Source organism: Marmota monax, unplaced genomic scaffold, assembly GCF_021218885.2.
Source record: "Marmota monax isolate L192 unplaced genomic scaffold, Marmota_monax_Labrador192_F-V1.1 WCK01_AAM20220418_F8-fsc00217, whole genome shotgun sequence".
NCBI lineage: Eukaryota > Metazoa > Chordata > Mammalia > Rodentia > Sciuridae > Marmota > Marmota monax.
The window spans coordinates 144,180-170,211 of NW_026692031.1; the positions used below are offsets into that span (position 1 = coordinate 144,180).

Genomic DNA, 26,032 nt, shown 5'->3' on the forward strand with positions numbered 1-26,032 from the left:
CTGTGCACCGTGGGCGGCTCCCGCGAGGTCCGACTGGACGCCCGAAGGCGCCACCTTTGTGTACCAGCGGTCCGAGGCGCAAACCCACAGGCGGGCGCAGAAGGCCACCGCCGGGACGCGGAGGCTGCCCCCGGCTTCCCGCGCGCCCCGCCCGCTGCCCGCGAGTCCCTCCGGCAGGGGGCGCCGGCGCCGGCCTCGCTCTACCCTTCGGGGCGGGCAAGCCAGGGACCCTGCCTCCTGCGCGCCCGCCCGCGGTCCGCCCCCCGCGCTCGTCCCGGCGGCCGGCGGGACGCCCAGCCCGCGCCCCGGAGCCTCCCCAGCCAGCGGCGCCGCAGCGGCAGCCGAGCGCCTCAGCCAGGCCAGAAGAGGAGGCGGACGACGAGGTCCTCGAAGAGGACCAGCTTGCGGAGCGCGAGGAGACCGAGGTGCAGACGCGCTGCATAAAGGGTGGTGGCGCCGGGCCCCGCGCCCCGGCCCGAAGCCTGAAGGCCGAGCGCGGCTGGCGGAGGGCCACCCGGCCCCTACGGCCAGCGGCATGGCCCGGGGCTTGGCGCTGCCGCGGCGGGCGACGCTGTGCGTCCGGGCCGTCTGGGCAGCTGCCGCGCTCCTGCTTTCCGCACCCGGGACCTCAGGTAAGACCCCGCGCGTCCGCTCGTGGCGCAGGCCGTGGGCTCGCGGCTCGCCCCTTCCTCCGTGGCTTTGGCCCCCGCCCCGCGCTGGCGCCCGTCCTCCGGAGCGAGGGGCGCCGGGCAGGGCTCTCCGCCCCGCGCCCGGCGCCAGGCTGGGCCCCGCGCCCCGGCCCGCGCCCCCGGCCGCCTGAGCTGGTTCCAATAAGCCGCGCTCTGGGGACGCTAAGTGTTTCCAGAGGCCGGGGGTGGGCGGCGTTGGGGAGCCCATCGCCGGGGCTCTCTGAAGGTGTGACCGAGCGAATGTGCGACTGAGCACGAGTGCGAGTCCGGGCCCTGGACTAGCGTGCGCAGAAGTGCCCCCTGGGACTCAGGACCCGACTCGGCCCTTCTTCCCGAAGTCACCCTTGCAGGGCACAGGAACCCCAGAACCCACGTCTGTTCCCGAGGCTCCTAACCCCAGGGCGGGCTCGTGGCCGGCGAGAGCTCGGGCTGGACCGAGCGCGGGGAAGCCGCTTTGGCGGCTCGCAACTCGGGGTCCGGACCCGGCTCGCTCCAGCCGCTTGATTGCAGCACGCGGCTTCCCTTTCGTGGGCTCTTGAGTCTTCCTCTCCCTCACCGTCTGGGGGTGGCCGAAGTGGCGTTTCTTGTGATCAGGGTTGGGGGCCCCCGCCGCATACCCGGACCCCAGGACCCCGGGAGGAGGCGAGAGGCGAGAGGCTCGAGGGGCGGGGCGGTGGCATTTCCTTTTGGGCCAACTCTGACCCTTGGGTGCTTAGTACGGGCTCGACTGCGTGGACCCAGAAGTCGGTGCTGGGGGACCTGCCCGGGGTGCCCCTAGGAGGTGGCGCTGGTCCTCGCGGTGCCGACGCCGGGGGCGCCCGTGGCCGGATTCCGGGCTCCCCGCTGATTTGGGGGATGGTGGGCGGGGCCTCTAGGCCCCGGAGGACTGGAGGCTGCGAAGGTCTGCTCCGCACACTCCCAGGGGGTTCACTATCCGCTCTCCTCCCGCACTCCTGCCGGCAGTGAGAATTAGGGGGCAGCTGCAGGCCGCGGGGCGCTCGGCTCTCCCCGCGTCCTGCCGCGAACCGCGCGCCCGAGGTATCCGGCCCTGCCGCTCTGGCTGGCCCAATGGACGCGCGGCCGCAGGCTGAGCCCCCCTTTCCTGGGGGGCGCTGGGGTTTAAGCAGATGCGGATGACGTCAACATTCTCGAGGACTTGATCTGGAAGGAGGTTTACATTTATATCGCTGTCCATTGAAGCATAAACCGTTCACAGTGCACGATGAACTAAGTAAGCCACTTTCCATGTTAGTGTCCTTCTCTAAGGATCTCTGTCGAGATTTCTGCATCCAACTTCCAGGACCTCCCCTGCAAGAATCCTCCTCCTCTCTACCACCAAGTGATCCTTTTGCTGGGGGTGGGAAGGGGTGGGGCTTTGAACAAGCTGCCTCTCGAGTGCGGTGGCGGTGGTGGTGGCGCACCCTTTGCTGACGGCCACGCGGTGGTTGATTGCCCTGCAAAACTCCGCCTTGCTAACCGTGTGGCTGGGGGGAGGTTTTGCTGTAGAGAGGGATTCGAGTGGGTGATGAGGAAGGACGATGCGTCCATTGCTTAAATCAAGATTGTAACAAGGAAAGTCGCTTGCATTTCGGGAGTAGTTTAAACACCCCCATATTCCAGTTGAAAGTGAGGACTAATGAACAAAGCCATCCAAGGGACATTTTCTTTAATTTCTGAACCCTTTTTCTAGTGATAGAATACTACTCAAGAGGGGGAAAAAGTAGGATATAATTCTTTTCTTTCTGAACTGCTAGGTTAACTGAAAGTCCCAAGAATATGATGATTTCATATTTAAAATATGAATACAAAGTTATTTGATTACAGGAAATTTTAGGTGTTCAGTATCTAATCTGAGCATGTTTTGTCCACGAAGTGATTTACTATTCAGAAACATCAAAAGATTCTAAAATGATATCTGAGTTCTTACTCTACATTTTTATAGGAAGAAAATGTCTTCCTAAGAAGACAAATACTTGATGTGGTACCATATTTTCTTCCTTTAGAGTCCTCTTTCCTTTCATGGGACAGTGTAATGTTTACTTCTGGCTCAGATCCCTGGAGTGATGGTCATAATAAATGATGATAGTGACCCATCTAGAATGAAATAAATGAAAACATATTGTATAAGAAGACTTTGAGGAAAGAGAAGTTTTTGTGTATATAGTAAGCAACATGTTTTTCTTATTATGGCGGTGTACCCAGCAAAGGTCTACACATTTGAAATTTTTCAGTTTCTAATAATGTGATCAATTTGAGTCCTGGTGTCTGTTTGAGAAGAATGTCATCCTGACACCTGAACACTATGAACTATGGTGGACACTGTAATTAAGGGGCTGCACTTTGTCGTTTGAAGGCTGACAAGAATTATTTTTAATATTTCATGTGCAAGAAAGCAACCTGGGTTTTAAGATGCTCATTTTCCATGGGTACTGTTGGGTGACAGCGTCTGCAGATTTATGAGGCAATGTGCATTGACATTTCTATTTTTATTGTCAAGCATTGTTCCTGTTGTTTATTCACAGTGCAGCTGTAATTGGTGTTTGCGTGTTCCTCTCTATTATGGTGTGACTTGCAGTGAGTCACTTGTTGCCCCCAAACGTACAGCCCGGTCTTAACCTCAGGAACTTTTGAAGCCCAGGAGAGCCTGAATTTTACTGGGCTCTTTCCTTTGGAATCTTTCTTTCTGAAGGCAGTGGAATTAGATATGCAAGAGTAAGGAGCAACTTCTCTGACAGGTAGGGAAGATTAATCCTTCTTTAGTAAGATTTCCACCAGAGAACTGTTTGCATTCCACGGAGAGGGAGAGGCCAGGATGGGAAGAGTTATCATTATCATTGAAATGAGAACTGGGTGTGAAGTGCTTGGGTGATGGCAGGACCTGGCTAGTCTGACCAAGTGCTGTAAAATTTGTGGACTCCTTGTTAGTCTTTTTTCCTTGGAGGGTTCTAATTATGTAATTCCAGGTTGTATATCAGGGACAAGAAAATGCACTGCTGTTGCCCCTGCCCCAGGTTTATAACCATCCTCTTAAGATGAGGCAGGCTTCTGGTGTGTGTTTGGCCCGTCCCCTGGAAACTTGGAGAGGGAACTCTAGTGTGTACTGTCTCTGCCTCCCTCCCTCCCTCGTGGTAGAAAGGCTAGGTTGCTCACCTTTGTATTCACCTTGCTATTTCCCACCAGGGCTGGCTCTTCCTTGTACTCGTCCATTGGTGGTAACTCTGTTCCTTGTAGAGAAAGTTGTCGTTAGGATGTGTCCTTCTTCCGGAACCCTGTGGTGACCTCCAAGCGGATGCCTGAAATACCACTCACAAGCAAGGTTTCAAAGCAGAGGAACCCTGGGGCTTGTTTTGCAGAGAAGGCATTGTCGGTGAGGTCTGCACTTTGATTGATTGTCCCTCAGTTGCATGGCCAGTAGCAGTTTTGTGAAAGGACTTTTGGGCCAAAAGGACTAGTTAGGAAAACATTGCTTTGGGCTCTTTGGTTTTCCATTGTTCCACTCCACCAGCGAAACCGGAGAGTTAGATCAGGGGTAGAAGGGGCTTCTCCGGTTTTGGAGTAGAAATCCAAGGAGCGAGAGGAGCTGCAGCCCATTAATTATGGCTGCAACCAGCGGAGGTTCTGTACCCGCCTCCTTTTTCTGGCATGTATTTATCTGGTTTTATGGAGGAGCTTGCCAAGTTGGAAACAAGGGCGGGACAGCTCTGCTTGCATGTGCAGTTATCGTAAAAACTGTCTGGGATGTAATCTGTTTAAAATCATATTAACAAGAGTGGCCAAAGAGTGATTGAACAATGTTGGGAATTTTCATTAAAGCTTTTCCAAAACAGGGAATTGTGTTGGTGTGGTTTGCACCATTTATGGGATTTCTTGGGGGGCGGGGGTTCTTTTAAGTTCTAACTCTGAAAGAACAACAACAACAAAAATCAAAAGGCAAAAGGAAGGAAATAATTACGGAAAAATTTAACTTAATTCGACTAAGTAGCTTGTCCTTTAGAAGGTCTTAGGTTCCAGTGGGAAGTGGGTGTGTGTGTCTTTAATTGGGTTGGAATGAGCTTCAGTAAGCATGCTGTCACTTCTGATATGCTATCAGGGGAGAATGTGGCTGCTGCTGGAGTCCTCCATGAGTGGGGGAGGGTCGTTCCCCCCCCCCCCCAAATCCCCAGTGCTCCCAGCCTAATGGTTTCCACACCCTCCTGGAGGGATGGTTAACACAATGTGCAGTTAAATTACAGAAACATTTTGGCCTGAAATCACTGCAGACTTTCATTGTGGAATATGGTAGCTGCTAGGCACATGTAGCTATTTGAAATTAAAAGAAATAATGCATTCAATTCCTTTACCTTACCGGCCTCATTTTCATTTTAAGTAGCCACAAAAAAAAAAAAAAAATCTCTGGGATTTCCACGGGCATTGCATTGAATTTGTGGGTCACTTTGAGGAATATTAACATCTTTATCGTGCTATGTGTTCCAGTTTGAAAGCACAGAATGTCTTTCCACTTATTTATATCTTCTTTAAGTCCTTTGCTTCCATGATTAAATCCATTCCTGAGTGTTATATTCTTTTCTGCTGCAATTGTAATTGAGGTATTTTCTTAATTTCTTTTCTTTTTTTTTTTTTTTGGATTGTTCATTTAGAGAAATGCAAAAACTGATTTCTATGTGTTGATTTTTCTGTCCTGTAAGTTGGCTCAGTTTGTTTATTAGCTCAAAATGCATTTTTGTGGATCTTATTCTATATGTAAGATCATGTTATCTGTCAACAGACAACTTGACTTCTTTTTCCCCGATCTGGATGCTTGGTATTGTTCTTTTCTCTTGCCTAGTTGCTTAGTCTAGAACTTTTAGTATTGTGTGGAATAGAAGTGTTGAAAATGGGCACCCTTTTTTTTTGTTCCTGATCTTTGATAAGTTTTCAGTCATTCACCATTGAGTGCGATGTTAGTGTTGGCCTTTTTCTATGTGGTCTTTATTATGTCCAGTTAGTTTCCTTTTATTCTTACTTATTCCCCTATCTTCTTTGTGTTTTTTATTTTTGAAACATGTTGATGTCTTATGGGTTCAAAAAGAAATTAAGTCACTACAGATGGCAGGGAAACTAAAACTGGGTGCTAGCAAATACATAAACATTACAGTTTTAGAAAGGAATAGAGGACCACGTTTGATGGGGTGAGGTGAAGGAAGGAAGAAACTGAGATCAAGTAAGCCTTAGATTTGTGGCCGGGTAGCCTCAGTTTATAGACCAGCTGCCATCTGAAAGCAAATCTTGCAATTATCTGAGTAGTTCGGATTTTTATAGTAGTGTCAAGATAGCAGTTCTGAAAGTATCATGTATGAATTACAGGATTTGGTGATGAGAATTGTGATGATAGTGTTGGGACCAGGGTTCTCATTGGAGAAGACACAAATATGGAACGAGGGATGGCAAGAAAGGATATGGAGGGATTGGCTTGGAATTGGAGGGATCAGTATAACTCATGATTTCATATATTCGCATATGTGTGCATATATGTATAGAGATATAAATGCTATAATTACAAACCCATAATATGTAAAACATTGAATTCTATACACAACAGCTGTTTCCTGCACCTCCATAACATTGAGCCTTCTAGTTGGTAGATCTGTGTTTCTGAGCATTGCTGCATGTTAAAGGAGCTAGTGTGTCGTGGAGAAATGACTGCTTATGTGACTGCCACAGGAAAAATGCAAGTTGAGCTTCGAAGAAAGCGAGTGGGTGACCACAAGTGATGGGGCATGTCAGGTGTACATGAGGCTGGCTTGAAGGAACTCCAGTGGCCCTATGTGGGACCACGAGATCATTGCAGGAAAAATAAGCATGGATTGTTTATGGAACAAAAAAGGAATCCATGATTCAAAGTTGATATTAAGTAAGTAAATATGCATATGAGTTTCTTAAGACTTTCTTAATAAAGTACCCCAAACTGGATGACTTAATAGACATTTATTCTCCTATAAGTTCTGGAGGCTGGAAGTCCAAAATCGTTGTGTTAGGAGGGTCTGGTCTCTAAGAAGACTCCAGGGGGCAGAATTCTGTTTTGCTATTTCTAGTTCCTGATGGCTCCGGTGTCTTTGGCTTGTGACCACATCTGTCTGATCTCTGCTTCTGCCTTCACATGGCCTTCTTCCCTGGGTGTAAATGACACCGGTCATTAACTTAGGGTTCACCTTGATTCCAAGGTGATTTCATCTTGAGTTCTTTAACTTATTAGTTCTACAAAGACTATTTCCAAACAAAGTCACATCTGAGGTTCTGAGTGGCTGTGCGTTCTCCAGGGACCCTTTTTAACTCACTACAAAATAGAAATAAATGGGGGAGTTGGGGAGGCTAGGGCACTTCCATAGAGCAAAATGTCCCACTAATAAAGGTAGACAAGTTGGAAAAATTGAATTTTGCAATGATAATTATATGGAGGATCATGACTAAATACGTTCTGAAGAGAGCAGACAGCCCTTTAGTTGGGTGATCCAAGTTAACATCAGGAGTTCAGGCAGATAGACACTGATCCAGCTGGGGACCAGAGCCTAGATGTGATCATGAGCAAAAGTGGCAAGGCTAAGAGGCAGGGCATTTTTGTCAATAACTGGCCTGTACTACAAATTGTCAATTTGTGTTGTGAGAGGCAAAACAGCTCAAGATGGGTCCAGCTGAAGGGCGAGGCAGCCAAATGCAGCTGTGCTGGGGAGAGGACGTGCTGCTGTGGGTGTTATTGGAACTGCTGATGAAACCGGAAGGTGGGTGAAAAATATCAAAAAGTGTCGCTCACGTTAGCTTTCCTGGATTTCTCAGTAAGTAAGGGAATGTCCTGGCTTTTAAGAATTACACACCAAAATGTAGAGGGATCCAGGGATTTGAGGTCTGCATCCTGTTCTCAATTCAGAAGCTGAAATGTGTGCCTGATATTCTGAAGCCTGATATTCTGAAGCCCTTGGGGCAAGATGCAAAAATGTATCCAACCTGAGCGAGGAGTTTCAGTGGGGATTCTTGCAACTTGTCCATCAACTTGAAATTATTTGAAAATGAATTAAAAATGGTAAATGATACAAATGTATGGCTGTTGAAAGGTGTAAAGCTTAGCACATTCTTTTAGAAGAAAGACTCAGATAGTTAAGATTTTATCAGGGACTGGGGGAGGGGCAGGATCCAGGTGCCTTTAAGGCCAGATAGCGTTTCATTGAAGGGACTGAAACATCTCAGTCTTATTGTCTGGATGGCCAGAACTTTAACTTTGCTTTTCCCCCTCACCATTTTTATCACAGAAAACTCCCATATATTTAAAATCAGAGTATTACAGTGAATTTGCCGTGATCTGAATGTTTGTGTCCCTCCAGTAATCATATGGGGAAACTGCCACCCAGTGTGATGGAGGTCCTAAGGGTTCCACCCTTTCCATGTGCTCTTAGAAACGAGGTTGAAGGGAGCCGCCTAGGCCTTTTGCCCTTCTGCCTTCCTTCAAGTGAGGACACAGAGTTTTCCCCCTCTGGGGTCCTATTTGGAAGCAGAGAAGCAGCTCTTAGCAGACACCAAATCTACCAGCACCTTGACCATGGACTTCCCATCCTCCAGAACTGTGAGAAATACATTTCTATTCTTCAGAAGTTACCTAGTCTGTGATATCTGTCACAGCAGCAGGAATAGACTAAAACAGAACACCCATATATTTTTTGCCTGGCTTCAATCAATAGTGACCACATAGTGTTGTTTGTTTTCATTTCCCCTGGCCAGCTGCGTGGGTCCCAGGCAGCATCCCCCCCACCCCCTAAATGTGTTAGAATTAAGTTTGGAAATAACTTTCTTTTCCAAATAATCCTGCACTGCGGTCACAGAGCAACGTCAGCCGCAGTCTTTCCTGTGTGATATTCAAGTCCTCCTCGGTTTTCCGGCATCTGGAAAGGGCCCTTCGCTCCGGATTCACTCACAGGGCATCCCCTTTACCTTGGTCTTCCCAGTCTTTGTTCTTCTCCCTGCCCCTACTCAAATCCTTCTTTAGCCACACCCTGGGATTCCCCTGGGCTTTGAATTCCAGAAAGCGCTTTTTTTTCTTTCTTTCTGCGTTTGTGTGGCCCCTGGGTCCTGGGCACACAGCTTGGGGCTCCTGTCATGGGTGCTTAGAGTGTCTGTGGCTCCGCCCCGCCAGGTCTTATTCTTGCACACAGGTGTAGAAAAGCTCAGCTCAGCCTTGGCTGCTCCGGGCCTCCCGTTTCCCTTCTCCCTAGAGCTGTCTTTTGGTGGGCACTCCACCTACTACCTCCTGGAGAAGCGCCCCGAAGCCGACCGTGGCCCGGGCCATTCTGCATCAGAATAAACCCAACATTAAGGTGGAGAAAGGGGAGAAGAAGGCATTTTAGCGTTCAGGGGTGTTCCTCCTCCACTTTTCCAACAACAACAAAATACTCAGTTTTCTGCCTGTGGATGTGAAGGCTTTGACATCTCCCTTGAAAATTCAGGCTGTGGGCTGAGAGAGTGTGTACAGCTAGGAGAACAGATGAAGCGGTGGACTTCCAGAACCCGCAAAGAGCTCCTGAGAAGGGCCGGGGTGTAGGTCAGTGGCGGTGCTTGCCTAGCAGGTGCCAGGCCCTGGGTTCTGTCTCTAGCACCACAAGAGGAAAAAGGAAAGGAGGGGTTAGAATAAAGGTACGGTCAGGTAGACTGCAGAAGAATTCATACAGAAGGCCACCTACTTATAGGGAAAATTTGGCCATGTCATCAAGAAATTGTCCATTTGAAAACAACAATCCAATGCTCTTTTTTTTTTTAAAAAATATTAGTTGTCAACAGACCTTTATTTTATTTTATTTACTTTTTGTGGTGCTGATAATCAAACCCAGTGCCTTGCACACGCTAGGCAAGTGCTCTACCCATGAGTTACAACCCCAGCCCCCAATGCTCTTTTGACTCCTCCAACTGGCTGATGTAGGAAGTAAGTAGGGGGTGTGTAAACCTCAGTGCGGGAGTGTGGCATTGTGGTGTGTAAATTTCCCCTTTTAGGGCCACTTGGCAAAGTTTATTAACATTTAAAATCACATATTCTGTGGTCTGCTGAACAGTACATGAGCTGCTCATGGTGCATGCCATTGGAATGGTGCAATTTTGGAAAAATCTACCTGTCTGAATGGGAGCTAAATAAACCACACACCTTCTCAGCTGTGGGTTAATGTGTAGCAGTTAACGTGAATACAGAAACCAGCGAGTGCTAATGAGGGAGATTTCAAAGAGGTTCTCTTCTGGATGGGAGAAAATCAAATTATACAGAGATAGGTGTGCACTGCATATCATTGACTTAGTAACTCCTGCTTCTCTCCTATTTCTACATTGGTTCTCACTTCAAGAATAAGACCTTAAAATAGCTGTCATCCCAGCTACCCCGGAGGCTGAGGCTGAAGATTCAAGTTCTAGGTCAGTGAGACCCTGTCATAAAAATAAAAAAAATAATAATAAAAAAGGGATGAATGAGGATGTAGCTCAGTGCGTCTGGCCCTGGGCTCAATTCCCAGTACTGGGGGAGGGGCACTTCAGTGGGGGAGGGGCTGCCTGGGGAGGGGAAGAGGTCGGTTCCTCTCTTAACTGCAGTTGTCTATTTATGTATTTATTCTAACAAGGAGGCTGCATTCATATGAGAATAAAAAAGATTCAGGGTCTTTTGTACCATTTGTACCTCCGAGGCCTAGTGATCCCCAAGTTGTACCCTTCCTTTAAACTCCCAGGGAAAACATTTATCTCTACAAGCTGGAATGCAGTGGGCCCTTCCCATCTGCAGATTCAACCAACCGCAGATGGGGGAGAGGAAAAAAAAAGACTTCCAGGAAGTTCTAAAAAACAAAAATTGAACTTGCCACACACTGAGTCCTGTGTGGAATCCATATGAATAAAACGATACGTAAACAATCCGGAGGTGATTGAACTCTGCAGGGAGATGTGTGTAGTTTATGTGCAGTTCCGCTGTGTTTTGGAAGGGACTTGAACATCTGTGGATTTGGGTATCTCAGGGGCCCTGGAACCAGTCCCTTGTGGATGCTGGGGGATGACCAATGAGTAGGGGGCCGCTGACATAGTAGGTGCCTCTCCCCCATTGTCTTCCACCTTGCTTCATAAAAAGCCCTTGTCCTGACCTGAGGGGACGGTGAGGAAGAGGTGGGATCAGTTTGCTGAGTAGACCCTGGCAGTTCCTAAACTCACTAGGGGCGCATTTGGATCTTTGGGGCAGCTGAACAGTTGGGGAAATGGAGGGTTGCAGTTGCAGGAAACTTGGCTTGGCTAGTTCCGTGGGTTTTCAGACTCCCCACTGGGGAGTCTGGGCTTTGCAAAGTGATTGGTGCACACTCCGTTTTAGACGTACTTAAAGTTTTCTGGAAACCCTCCATACAAGTTAGCTTCCAGCCAGACCAATACTGTGTCCACAGGCATCTGTGGATTTAGCTTGTTTTACTGCGGACCGAAGTAGCCATCTTTGTTTAGTTCCAGAATCCCAGAGTTTATTCCATAAACTTGAAATACTTTTACCTTGTGTAACTGGCCACAAGAATCTGAATCTTCTTGATATTCTGACATTAAAGCAAATTAAGGGAAATTTAAAAGAATGTGGATGTGGAAATAGAGGATTAGAGGTGTCTTTCGAAACACAGTTTGCAGTTTTTATGGCGATTAAGACAGAGCTACATTTTGACTTTTTCATCAAGAGAATACTATAGTGTTACTATATGTGTTATTATAATGTTACTAGAGTGTTATGTGTTGAATTGAAGCCCTCCTGAGAGGAGAAAAAAAAAAAAGATATGTTGAAGTGCCAATTCCCAGTACTTTAGATCATGATCTTAATTGCAGAAAGGGTTTTTACAGAGGTGCTAAATTAAGATGAGGTCTTTAGGGTGGACACAGATGCACTCGCATGTGGAGGGAGGTGATGTGAAAGAAGGTACTGAGGGTGACTCCAGGGAACAGGGCTGTGTAAGCCAGGAATGTGGCCTGACACTGTCTCCCTAAGCAACCTCTGAAGGAGGCAGCCCTGTCAACTCCTTGATCTGAGGCTTGCGATCTCCAGAACTGTGAGACGGCAGATTCCTGTTAAAGCCTCCTGGGTCGTGGTACTGGCTATGGTATCTGTCATAATCCCTTTTTTGATGTTATTATATCAGAAGACTGCAGCTCAGTGGGAGAGCTGGTGCCTGGCAGACAGAAGGCCCTGGGCTCCATCCCCTGTATCTGCTCCCCACCTACAAAAGAGAATGAAGGATAAAGGATTATTTGGCTCATGTTTCTGGGGGTTGGAAAGAACATGGTGCCGGCATCTGGTGAGGGCCTTCTTGCTGCATCATAACTCAGCACATGCATCATCTCTGGAACAGAACAAGTGTGCCAGCTCAGGTCTCCTTTCTTCTTAGAAGACTACCAAGGCCATCATGGGGACCACACCCTCAAGACCTCTTCTAATCCTCCCAGAAGCTCCACTTCCAAATGCCATTGGTATATAACTTTGGGGATTAAAATTTCAGTGCTTGAACTTTGGGGGATACGCTCAAAACACAGTGAACTTATGCGTGCATGCACACACACACACACACAAACACACACACATAAGCGCCTGCTCAGCCGGTACTGCTTGCTATGGGTTTTACTTTTAGAGTTTCTGTATAAGAATGTACTTGATCAGACGGTTCCCCTGAAGTGTGGCTGGGTGCTTGGGCTCTGGGGAGGAGAGCTGACTGACTCTGGCCCCCAGCACTGGTCCCCCCCACCAGGGCCAATCTGGCTGGCAGAGACGTATGTCTTGTAGAGCAGCTGGGGCTGTGGGCAGGGACTTCAGTATGCCCCAGCCCGACATGGCATCACTTGGCATTAGAGGGCACCTCCGTTTTCCTGGAGAGCATGTCATCCTGTGCTCACCGTGGCAGACAGTGGGCGCCTCTGCTTTCAAGGCCTGTTCTCCAGAGGTCATTGGTCAACTGTCCATCTGTCCCTGAACCTTCCTCTGGCTTTTTGCTGGGGAGAGAAGGGCCTTGATTAGGTTTGGGGACTTTGATTGGGGGGTGTGGTTCCACAGTGGGGATCTCCCAGATGTCATAGCCGAACAGGTGGCTCCCAAGGCCTAGCTCCCTGATGCCAGTATCTCTCCTCTCTACTTGTCTTTTGGCTTTTGCTTCCTTTACAGCGTTCTGGGCAAAAGCAAAGACAAAAGCCAACAAAAGCGGGCATCCTTACCAGGGTGGGATGGAGGGGCTGTCAGCCTGTGTGATTTGGGGGCTGTCAGCCTGAGTGATTCACGCGGGACCTGGAAGCCTCTGAAGTAGGGACAGACTGGACATCTGGGAGTGGGAGCAGAGAGGAGGCCTGGGCTCCCCCGGAGACCCTGGCAGCTCCACAGGAGGCAGGAAGCTTTGTCAGGGAGGGAGTTCTTGGAAGTGCATTTCTTTGTTCTTTGCATTCAGAGGAGGCTTCACCCAGCTCTGTCCTGTCTTTGAAAGCAAAGAGGCAGCCAGTAGAGAAAAGTGTGGGGTTGGGTGGGCATTTGGGCCTCCAGCTTCTGTGGAAACCCCCAGGGGAGGGGAGCAGGGGTGCTTGGCCAGTGCTCCTGGGAGAGGCACTGATGCAGTGCAGCCTTGGGGTGCTGGGGTGCACCACGGGGCTGTGATCAGAGGAGGAATTGGTGATATGCATATTGAGGTTGTTGGCAGGAACCAGGTGGCCTCTGGGGACTTAGGACTGGAGGTGTTTTTTTTTTTTTTTTTTAAACATATTTCAGTTTTTCCTTCGCTGTTGGCAAGATTCAGAATGTTATCTTTTTACCTGGAAAATTTTATTTTAGAAAGAAAATGACATCTTCAATTTCTTATAGAAGAAGGAAAATCCATGGTTTCGTAAGGCACAGCCCAATCCCAATTACCCCTCATTAGTGAAGGGTTGTATATGTTTTCAGAGTTCAAATAAGGTTCATTTTCTCTCTCTTTTTGCTATTATTCTAAATGTTGGCCTCATTTATTTTACTTTTTAAAGAAATTATAATTACAATTAAAACCAAAATAGTCTGTTTTTTTTTTTTTTCTGCTTAAATAACCCTACATTTCCGAGTTCTAAAAGCTGGGGTGATTTAAAAACAAGCTAAAACAAAACAAAAAAAAAAAAAAAGAAAAAGAATGTAAGCTAGTGGTAGATATAAATTGAGCTGCACAGGATTAAGTTTTTAAAAATGTTCTTCATAATTCCTTTTTTCCCTAGCTAGAGGCCTGCTTTGAACTTGGTGTGTGTCAGGGGCAAGAGGGTCCCTGTGAGGCTGAGAGAGCTTTGGCTTGAGCCAATTATTTATTTATAAGTTTTTATCTTTTTTAAAAAACATTACCGTGTGGAAACCCCTCACCATACATTACTTGCATATTTTCTGTCCTTTATGGAAGCAAAGGCCTCCAAGAAGTCCCTGCTGGCTTTGGGTTATGATCAAAAGAGATTTCATTTAACTTTCTTCTGAACTGTTTTAATTTTATATCAGGGTAATACAGTTAGATTTATTTATTAGTTGATTAAGTAAAAAACCAAGAAAAACCAAAGCAAACCAAAAAACTTCAGTAACACACACACACACACACACATAAACACTAAGAAAGCTGTAAAATGAAGAGCCCTTCTGGCCTCTCACCTCCTTCCCATACCTTCTCCCCAGGTCCACATGCTTCATTCTGAACCTTTCCTGGGCACCCCTCCTTGTCTGTGTGTCTCCTTTGTATGATTATTTTTTAAAAATATTTGTGTTAAGATTCACATACTAAAAAATGAACTGTTTTAAAATGGCTTTTAGTCCATTCACGGTATTATGCAGCCATGACTGCTGTCTAGTTCCAGAACCATTTCATCACCCCCAAAGGAAGTCCCCTATCCATCAGCAGTCACTTTCCAATTCCCCTCCTCCCCTTTCCTCAGTCTCTGGCAAACACTAATCTACTTTCTGTCTCTGTGGATTTGCATGTTCTGGAAATTTCATCTAAATGGAATCATGCACTATGTGACCTTTTGTACCTGGCTTCTTTCACTTAGCATGTGAGGTTTTCAGTGTTCATCCACATTATAGTGTCTTTTATTTGTTTTATACAGTGAGAGCATCTCAATACATACCGAATTGAAGTTTGCTGTTTTCTCATTACAATAGTTATAAATCTTTCTGTATTAGTTCATTTCAGGCTACCTCATTAAAAAAAGAAGCATTGCTAATATCTGTCATTTGTAAATGTATATAATTTATTTCACTGATCTATAGATGGGTTTTAGGTATTATGTAAAACAGTTCTGCATCAAACATCTCTAGACATTTTTTTTTCCTTGCACTTGTATGAGTATCTGTGGAATTAATTCCCAGAAATGAAATTTCTTTGTCCAAGTTACTACAAGGTATTCTTATCTGAGATGCTTGGGATCAGAACTGTTTCACATTTTGGAATATTTGCATGTACATAATGAGATAAATGAGATATCTTGGGGATGGGATCCAAGTCTCAACATGAAATGTATTTGTGCTTCATATATAACTTATAGGCATAAACTGGAGGTAGTTTTTCTTTCTTGCTTTCTAGCCCTCCCCCCCCCCCTTTTTATTTCTTTGGAGCTGTATATTGAACCTAGAACCTTGTGCATGCTCTCCAAATGTTCTACTGCTGAGCTATGTCCCCGGCCCATGAGAGTAATTTTATATAGTGTTTTTGATGTGCCAGTGTTTTGAAAATGACCTGTCACATGAGGTTGGGTGTGAAATTTTCCACTTGGGCATTAGGTCAGTGCTTAAAAAGTTTTGGATCTTGGAGCATCAGATTATGGATCTTCAGATGAGGGATGCTAAGCCTATGTAGCTGGGTTTTTGATAGAGTCTGCAGAAGGTGGTAGCAATTTATGCTCCCAGCAGCAGTTCCTGAACTTTTCAGGTTTTTCCAGATCCTGGCCAACCCTGGAAATTACAGGCAGCCTTGGGGAGTTCGAAAAATAGAAATCATATCTTCATTTTGTACAAGGGTCTCATTTTAAGTCAATTGTTCCTTTCTCTACTAATTCCCTATTAGTTCTCAATTGTCTCACCAATTTCTACAGGTATTTCTAGGAATGTTGAGTCATTTTCTAAATCATATGAAATTTTTTTTTTTTTTGTCTCAGCTTGTCCTTTGACTTTAGGAATGAGATTTGTTCCCATAAAGTTTAAACTTTTATAGCATCAAATTAAGTCAGCTTTTATTTTATGTATTTTGAGTTTTTAATCAAACATTAAAATCCCATTGCCACGCTATTTTAAAAAAAAGTTATCCTTTTGGGGGGAGTTTCTATGATTTTATTTTTTATAGTTAAGACTCTGGCTCATATAGAATTTGATTATTTATTTATGCTGCTGCAGATTGAAAGCAGAACCTTGAACATGCAAACAATGTGATCCACCACTGAGTTGCCCCAGTTCCTATGTGGAATTAAGATACAACTTAATTCATTCTCCTTAAAAAAACGTGAGTCCCTGAAATCCTGTATTGTATAACCTATTCTTATCCATAATGTGAAAAATTTATTTTCCCCTTTCTGGTATAAAAACTCCCAGGTCAGTTTGGTGTTATTTCTGGAATATTCGGTTTCTATCTCTTTTTAATTTACCATTACTTTGTAAACTTTAACATTTTTGTTGTTAATCATATATTCATTTTCCCCAGATTTTTACTGACTAATGCCACTTGTCTTTCTAGACGAATCTTAGAACAGTTTGATAATAAGTATGGCAAGTTCTCAGGGGTATAAATTTTTCCTACGAAGGTAGCTTTGACTCTGGCTTTTAGAATGTGTTACATAAGGCATAAGGTTTTCAGTATTATTATTCTCCAAATGGTCTGTGATCTCAGTTTTTCTTTCTTCCGTCATTCAAACCTTTTAAATAAGAATTTTAAATATTTCTAAGGTGTCACTTTGTAGTTCCATTGCATTTTGAGAGTGTGATCTGCTGTATTTTGGTTTGGGGAGTTAGAGTTTTTCTTTTTTGGAGGCTTGAAATATAGTTATGATTTATTATATCCCATGGGAACTTATATGTAATCTCAGGGAAGAGCAATCTTGTATGTTAGGTAGTTTAGTTTTACTGTATCTTTACTCATAGGTTTTGTCTTGATCTGCTCAAGATAAGAAGGTGAGTTAAAGGTATCCTGTGCTTCTCTGATTTTACTTTAAATTTTATATTCTGTTTTTGGATACTGACGTTAACTACGTAAGCTAACAACATTCCTGTCGGGACTTTTATCCATCGTCATTTTAAAGTCTCCCTTTTTACTTCCAGTTAAACCATGTATTACATTCCTATTATGATTCTTCCCACTTTGGTACAGTACCTGGAATTTAAAATTTTTTCTATCTTCTAGTTGTTTGAAGTCAGACATATTAAATAGAACACATAGTTTTATTTAGGTTTCGATCCTATCAGTTTGTATTATATTTATATTAGTTTTTTTTCTTAGTTACATTTATTGAAGTGACATATTTAGCCTTAATTCTGTTGTATTTTGGGATATATTTTCTGTTTTTAGTTTTTTTCTCTCTTTCCCTTTTTGCTTAATTTATTTTCTTTAACTTTTAATTTTTTTTTTTTTGGGTGGCACTGGGGATTGAGCCTACGGGCTACCTATCTTTATTGTTCTCCTCCTCCTCCTCCTCCTCCTCCTCCTCCTCCTCCTCCTTCCTCCTCCTCCTCCTCCTCCTCCTCCTCCTCTTCTTCTTCTTTTTTTTTTTTTAATATTGAGACAGGGTCTTGCTGAAGCTATCTTCAAACTTGTGATCCTTCTATCTCAGCTTCCCCAGTGGTTGGGATTACAGGCATGTGCCACCACACCTGGCTGTTTTCTTTAACTTTACATAAAACTTTGATGTAAAATACCTGTCAGATTAAATGACTAGAAAATTAAAAAAAAACAATTATTAAGGATTATTATGAATTCTCAGAATTCAGCATCTTCATCCCTTGTCCTGTTAACAGGCATTCCACATCCGTTTCTCTTGAGAAGTGTGTTGAGTTTGCAGATGAAATCTTCCTTTATTTTAGTTTCATTTTTATTTATCATACCTTTGAATGCACACTCATTCCTCAGTATCTTTGGGAGATGGGTTCCAGGACCCCCTAGGTACCAAAGGCCACAGATGCTCCCCTATGTGAAGTGTAGTATTTGTATATAACCTGTGCGCATTGTTCCAAATACTTTAAATCAGCTGTAGACTATCTGTAATACCTAGTACAATGTAAATGCTGTGCAAATACTTGTTACATTGTATTGTTTAGGGAATCCTGCTAAGAAAACATCTATATATGTTCAGTTCAGACCCAGCTTAAAACACTGTTTTTCAGCCTGCTGTTGTTGGGTGGAGTCATTGGATGCTGAACTTGTAGATGCTGAAGGCTGACCATATTTCTGTTCTGTTCTTCAGGATTATGGCTTTTAGTTTCCTGTGCCTCAGCTTTGGTACTCAACGGTTCTGCCCTTTATCCTTTTTTTGGTGGGGGTACTGGGGATTGCACTCAGGGGCACTCACCCACTGAGCCACATCCCCAGCTGTATTTTGCATTTTATTTAGAGACAGCGTCTCACTGAGTTGCTTAGCACCTTGCTTTTCTTGAGGCTGGCTTTGCATTCATGATCCTCCTGCCTCAGACTCCTGAGCCTCTGGGATGACAGGCATGCAACACTGCCATTTATTCTTTTTTTTTTTTTTTAAGTTTTATTTATTTTTTTATTTATATATGACAGCAAAATGCATTACAATTCTTATTACACATATAGTGCACAATTTTTCATATCTCTGGTTGTATACAAAGTATATTCCCACCAATTTGTGTTTTCATACATGTACTTTGGATAACAATGATCATCACATTCCACCATCATTTCTTTTTTTTTTTTTTTTTTTAACTTTTTTATTGGTTGTTCAAAACATTACAAAGCTCTTGACATATCATATTTCATACATTAGATTCAAGTTGGTTATGAACTCCCAATTTTACCCCAAATACAGATTGCAGAATCACATCGGTTACACATCCACATTTTTACATAATGCCCTATTAGTGACTGTTGTATTCTGCTACCTTTCCTATCCTCTACCATCCCCCCTCCCTCCCCTCCCATCTTCTCTCTCTACCCCATCCACTGTAATTCATATCTCTCCTTGTTTATTTTCCCATTCCCCTCACAACCTCTTATTGCCGTTTATTCTTGATGTCCTCTGACTTGGTGGTTTTCAACCTTGTCAGCACGAGGAATTCACTTTTGAAGCTTTTCATTATTCTGGGGTGGGGTGCAGGCTAGGTGTAGAGTTTTCCAGGGGATTTTAATGGTGTGCAGGATTTGGGAATCTCTGCTTTTCTGGGGAGAACTTTAAAAAAGAATGGTGGCTGGGTTCCCCTTCTCCCTGCTTATGATCCTAATTAAATCTTCCCGGGTGTGGTGGGGGCATCCAGATATTTTAAAGGGTACCGTTCAGTGTGGTGTGCCCAGGGGGCTGAGCATGCACTGCCTTTGGATGCACATCTGGGAATGTAACAAGGTGAATGTATTGACTTTCTTCATCCTTGTTGGGACAATTTCCATGGGGACTGTGTCGATCAGCTTTGTGTCACTATAGTGAAATCCTTGGCACAGGCTACTTGGGAGGTAAGGAAAGGTTAATTTTGGCTCATGGCTCTGGAGGTTCGAGTCCAAGATTGGGTGGCCCCATTCTTTGGCCTCTAGTGAAGACACAATATGGCGGGAGTGTATGTTGGAGCGAGTGTTCACATCTGGAACCAGATGTTCTGCTTGGAGGGACTGCTTCCAGTGACATAAGACCTCCCTCCAGGGCCGCCTCTTATAGGCTCCACACCTGTGGGTGGCACCACCAGGGACCAGGCCTTTAACACAAAGGCCTTTGGGGACACTCATCCAATCCATGGCAGGGACCAAAGAATTTTAGTGCCACAAAATTCTTTGGAGTCTTTAAATATCCCTTATCGCAGGCTGTTGCTTCAGTGTCTTGATCTTGTGGGAACTTGGCGTCGCAGGAAGATGTTGCCTCTCTCCTCCTCAGGATGAAGTTGTTTTAGGATTCTCTGTAATTGTAAAGCATTTGTCATCTGGGGGAATCCAGGCTGGCTGCTGGACAGGCCTCAAAGCTCCCATGGTCTCTTCAGTGTGGTACTTTTAAATTTTCTTCAGTGGCTGCGAGAGTGTTTCTCAAAGTGGGTTTTCCTGAGCACCTCTCCTTTGGGTTCTTCACTGAAGAAAGGCTCCAGGGTGGGAATGTTTGGGAACCAGTGCATGCAGTTTTAAAAAGATTTGACTCAGTGTAGTGGTACATGCCTGTAATCCCAGTGGTTTGGGAGGCTGAGGCAGGAGAATTGAGTTTGAGGCCAGCCTCAGCAATTTAGTGAGGCCCTAAGCAACTCAACGAGACCCTGTCTCAAAAAAAAAAAAAATAGAAAGGGCTGGGGATGTGGCTCAGTGGTAAAGCGCCCCTGGGTTCACTCCCTGGTACCAAAACAAACAAACAAAAAAGCGAATATGTATATCCCTACACGTTTTTATATTTTATTTAGAGGCGGGGCCTCACTAAGTTGCTGAGGCTGGCCTCGAACTCGTAATTCTCCTGCCTTAGCCTCTGTAGCTGCTGAGATTACAGGTGTGTGGCACTGTGCCCGGCTTTGCTTTTAGTTTTTAAGACTGTTTGCCACATATAATTCTATGGAGCGCGTTTATTCTTGTGTTAGGGGAAATTTGGATGTGGGGTTTTACTCTTTCTGAATCTATGGAACTACAAAAAGCATGTCACTCTCCCATGCAGGGACTCAGAGCCCAAATGTACTTGCTGGATTGCAGGAACCTAGCCGTCTGCAGAGGAGAGCATGATGTTATCCAGGGCTGGTTTCTTTCTTTGTGTGTGTGTGTGTGTGTGTGTGTGTGTGAGTCTTTCTGTTTAAAACTTACAGCCTGACATACTGATGGCTTTTGATATTCTGTCTTCAATATTTATTGAACTAGCTGTGAAGACTTAGCAAGGTTCATGATGTTCAGACCCTCCTGCTGGGGAGCTTGTGCGATCCAGAACTCAGCTGAACAGAGGCCCTCCACCTACTGTCCTCTCTGCCAACTGCCTCTTAGAGTCAGAATCAGTTCCCAGCACTTCATTGGTGTCAGGGTCTGCTCTGTACTCCTCAGACTAAATCGCCCTAGTATTCTTCTGAATAGCCTTTGAGGGGAGGGGCTATTGTTAGTTCCTTTTACAGATGAGGAAACTGAGACAGAGAAAGAGGTACAGTAGTCCTCCCTTATCTGAAGTTTTCTTTTCTGCAGTTTCAGTTGCCAAAAGTCAATCTCGTTCCAAAAGTATTAAGCGAAAAATTCTAGATATAAATCATTCCTGAGTTGTAAATTGTGTGCCATTTTGAGTAGTGTGATGAAATTTCATGTCATCCTGCTCCATAATACCAGGACATGTAGCATCCCTTTGTGTGGTATATATAGCATGACCAGTGTATCCGCTCAGTATACACGACCCACCCATTACTAACTCAGTAGCCATCTCAGTTATTAAATCTACTGATGAGGTATTGCGGTGCTTGTATTCAAATAACCTTTATTTTATTTAATCATGGCCCCAAAGCTCAAGAGCAGTGATCCTGGCAATTGTATTACAGTATTATAATTGTTCTATTGTATTATTGGTTATTGTTAATTCTTTACAGTGCCCAGTTTGTGAATTAAACTTTATCATAGGTATAATGTATAGGAAAAACTGTACGTGTAGCGCTTGTACTACCTGTGTTCAGTTTCAGGCATGAATGTATTCCTGGGTCTTAGAATGCATTCCTTGTACATAAGGGTGGGGGGCTACTATTGCATGGCTTGGCCAGAGTCTGACCCAGCCTGGGTTTGGCAGGAGCAGTTTGTCTTTCTCAGACCAGACTTTTCTTTGTTCCAGTGGCCCACGGACCTCTCCCTCCCCTTCCGTGTCCCCTGGGTGTGAGCAGGGGCCAACATTGGAGCCTGATGTACCCTCTTACCTTTATGTAGCCTCCAGGGCTCAAGCCACACTGTGGGGATGAGGGTGTCTGTCCCTTGTTGCCGGGTTCCTGGTAGCCGGCCCTGGGGTGACAAGGGCAGGGGACTGTTGGCTGGTAGGGATGCCTGGAGACAGGACTGTGGCGTGGTTGGTTGGTTTGCACGCGAAGGGAGGCCAGCCCTTTGCTGCCTCTGCGGTTTGCTAGATCAGGAAGGAGCAGTCTCTTCCCAATTAGTGGACCACAGATGCCACTGCATCAAGAATACGCAACAGTTGGCCCCGGGGTGAGCCAAAGCCAAGTGGACAATGACAGTATCTCAGCAGAGAGCAGGCGGAAGTGGGGACAGAGGTGGCCCCAGCGCTTTGCCTCTGGCCCCTTGGTCTGAGTTCCTCAGGCTTTTGGAACTCAACTGGATAGGACTCCTTGCTGCTCCAGGGTTGGCGAGGAGGTTTTCTGGGGACGGGAATTACAGGCCACTGAATCACACTGTAGTGGATTTGGAGCAGTGTTCAAAGCCACTGAGGGTTGCGACCACCAATGAATGTAGGGTCCTGGTTTCTGCGGGAGATGTTTGTCTCCAAAGGGCTCCTCCCGGGGACACTGTGACTTCTGACCTAGCTGTGGCCAGAACACAGTTCTGGTGTTCGCAAAAGGTTTATGGTCTGAAAAAGATTCCTTGGCTCTGCTGGATGGAGTCTGCACTGGGAAATGGGGTGGGAAAAAAAAGTGGCATTTCACTAAACTCAGTGATAGAATACTTAACAAAAAGTGTGCATTATTATTATTATTATTATTTTACTTTTTAAGATTGTGATAACATAAGTATTATAAGATGGACCGTCTTAACCATTTGGGGGTGGGGTGCAGTTCAGTGACATTAAGTCCATTCACAGTGATGGGAAATTGTCACCACCTGCATCTCCAGAGCTCTTTGCATTTTGCAAAACTGAAACTCTGTCCCCATGAGTTCCCCACTGCCTCTCCTTCAGCCCCTGGCAGCCTCCATTCTGCCTTCTGGTCTTGAGATTCCACTGCTCACATGCATGGAATCGTACAGTGTTGGTCCTTCGGTGCCTGGCCTGTTTTACCGAGTGCAGTGGCTTCGGGATCCCCCCAGGGCTAAGGTGCACAATCTTTTACAAAAGATGGATGGATCTCTGCATCAGGCAATGGTGATTGAACTTTGAAAACTTGCCCCATATTTATATGTTTTAAGTCTTGTTGAAAGGATAGCCTTTGGGGTGTCCTCTTAACTGTGCATGGATGTCATGTGTGGAAGAAGTCGGGCAGAGCACATGGAAGCCAGGTTCCTTTTTCCTCCCCAAGAGGAAAGGCGGTTGGCATTTCTCTCCCACAGGTCTGCCACTGTTGAATTCCAGGGCGCCGTCACACCTCTGGGTTGGCCCTCAAATTCTGTCCTGTGAACAGGGCACCATGCACACCCTTGGTAGGCATTTCTAGCCCTAGGCTTACTGTTATCCTGAATTAGAGCTCCTGTCGATGGCTGGTCTGTAGATTTTGTGCCATCCGAGAAACTCAGATATGTGTATGCATTTTGCGTTGGGGAAGGATTAGGAACAGGAAATTGGGAATTGAGGCTTGTTCAGAGACAAGTGATAAGTTTGAGAAGTGGATATTTGTGCAAGGCACCAAAAGCAAATGTGGGCATGTGCATGCACACACACCTTCACACACACACACACACACACACACACACAGAGTCTCTCTCTCACATGATTGGTGGCCAAGAGCATCACTGGGGACTTGCACCCACAAGCTCACCTGAACGGGCCTGTGGTCTCCTGGGCTCGGACTGCCTTTGTGGAGCAGGCTGAACACTGTGTCTCAGGGAAGTGCATTTTTGAGGGCCGTATAGGTCAGGGTGTGTGAGATGAGTGGGTGCTGGGTGCTCTGGGTTGTCTTCCTGCAGCAGACCAGCAGCATCCCTATCTCCTGGGAGCTGGTTAGAAATGCAAGTCCGTGAGCCAGCTCAGAAATTTTCTGCCTAAATCAGAAAATTTGAGTTGGGACTCACAGTCTATGTCTGATGCATGTAGAGTTCAAGGTCCACTCATTGTGGTTCCAGGAGTGGGCCTGGGACAGGAGGTGGCTGGCAGTGACCATTAGCCTTAAGGGTGTCTGTCATTCTGCAGCGAGGGGTTAAAACTGTCACCAGCCTCCTCTGGCTTCTCCCTGTGCACACAGGGCCCAAGGTAGAAGGCTGGCCACTCCCCAGCCTAACCACAGGGTGCCTGGTGTCAGGGTGGGGACAAAGAAGAAGGGAAAGGGCTGGTCAGCATGGAGGACCTCCTACCTAGGGGACCCAAGAATCCATCCCCCAGAGAATCCATCCACAAGCCTTTCCTCTACAGTATGCGGAGTAGACGAAAGACTTGGTGGTGCAGTCGGAGTGTGGGCTGCAATGTGTGAAAGCTGAGCATCCTTGAAAGCCACCCAGGTAGAGTGGCCCCTCCGTCACTGTGGCTTCCGCAGCTGCTGGTTCAGCCAGCCGTGGATCATGGAGACAAATATTGCATCTCTACTGAATGTGTGCAGACTTTTTTTTTCTTGTCATTATTCCCTAAACAATATATTTAAACAACTATTTGCGTAGCATCTATGTTGTATCCGGTGCTGTAAATACTTTAGAGGCGATTTCAAGTGTGTGGGGAATGTGTGCAGGTTGTGTGTCATCTCTGTGCCATTTAACATAAGGGCCTGGAGCACCCGGGATGTTCGCATCCCTGGGGGTCCTGGGGCCAACCCCCCTGTACCCTGATTCTCTCTTTGGCTCTCAGGACAGGACCCACAGGAAGGCAGCTCACCTAACCCTTTTACTACCTGGAGGACAACATCCAGTGCTCCTCCATCTCTGGAAACCACTGAGCGACTTGGGGAACTCAAAATCCCTCCGATCCAAAGATACTGAACCGTGGAACAGCCGTGGAGTTTCCACACATGCTGCTTTGCGTGACGTTATTTGCAGTGAGCCACACGTTCATAAGCACTTTAATAAAATCATGCCTGTGGGTTAAAGTGCTGCAGTCAGTGCTGCCAACCTGAAATAAATTATGAGATATCAGTTGCCAAGGAAGAATCTAATATTTTTGGTCCGTTAGTGCTTTTTAGTGTGAATTTTAGGAAGAAAGCATTTGTTCAGACTTTGGTACCTTGATCTGCATAGCTTTGCTTACCAAGTCTTCTGTTAACCAACGGCAAATTCTTTTGTCTTGGATGTTTCTGGAAAGCACTCTCAGGATGACCAGGGTGTGTCTTGTCTTATAACTGCGTTGTCCAGTAGTTTGCCATGTGGTTATTTCCATGCACAGGATGATCCCTGAATTCTTGGGTGCTAACTATTTAGTAGAGTCACTGCACCTCCTTTCTTTCTCGGATTGTGGTCAGTCGTGACTTTGTTATTGTTTCTTCTTTAGGAAAGCTGTTGGCTTGAGGGGGAAGTTTCGTGTAGAGATGGAGCTGTGTTGGGCGGGGTCTGCTCAGTGGCATTGGGGTGGACAGGGCCAGCAGAGCAGGGGCGGGGTGAGCCCGTGGGGAACGGTGCTTGGAGAGGTGCCGGGGCCCTGTGTGCACCCAGAGGAGGGCAGTTGGCTGAGCCGCTGGATCAGATCGGAGGGCAGAACCACACGGCCCGTGGAGCTTGACGTGAGAGGGCACGTTAACCCTGAGGCATTGACAGGTTTTGGAAAAGATTTCCATCTCATGGTTTGTAAAGACATTCTTTAAGGAGAACAGCATTTGCTCTGGACATCCAACGGATGGTGTGTGGCCTGGTTCTCGTTTGACTGCGAGGAAGTTGGGAACGGGCCACAGAATGTTTCACACACAGTGTCCTCAGTTCTCTTTGGGTTTACCTAAGCGGTGAGAGTGCTGATCATATGGTCATTCACCGTTAATTATTTTTGGAAAACCAGCCAAACTTTTTTTTTTTTTCTTGTTTGTCTGTGCTGGGGATTGAACCCAGGGACACTTAACCATTGAGTCAATCCCCAACCCTTTTATATTTCATTTAGAGACAAGGCCTCACTAAGTTGCTGAGGCTGCCTTTGAACTTGCGATCCTCCTGCCTCAGCCTCCCGAGCTGCTGGGATTGCAGGCCCGGGCCACCTCACCTGGCAGCCAAACTGTTTTTCACACCAACTGTACCATTTTGTAGTCTCACCCCAGTGTTTGAGGGTTCCACTTTATCTACAGCCTCAACAATGCTTTCTAAATACTGACCCTTTTTTGGGGTGTGAAGTGGCATCTTGTGGTTTTGACTTGCACTCCCTGACGGTTGGTG

General features: G+C 45.9%; 1 protein-coding gene across 2 annotated transcripts in view; it reads left to right on the top strand.

Moving 5' to 3' along the window:
- Positions 1-296: 296 nt before the first annotated feature.
- Positions 297-26,032, top strand: part of Ror2 (receptor tyrosine kinase like orphan receptor 2) — a 210,053-nt gene continuing 184,317 nt past the window's right edge. The window contains exon 1 of one of the 2 annotated variants that reach the window (XR_006853761.2): positions 297-632. Coding sequence is in view for 1 of the 2 variants with exons in the window: in XM_046453916.1 (XP_046309872.1) it covers positions 536-632 (97 nt within the window). In the remaining variant the exon portion in view is untranslated. The remainder of the gene's footprint in view (positions 633-26,032) is intronic. The other variant, XM_046453916.1, reaches the window with a different exon arrangement.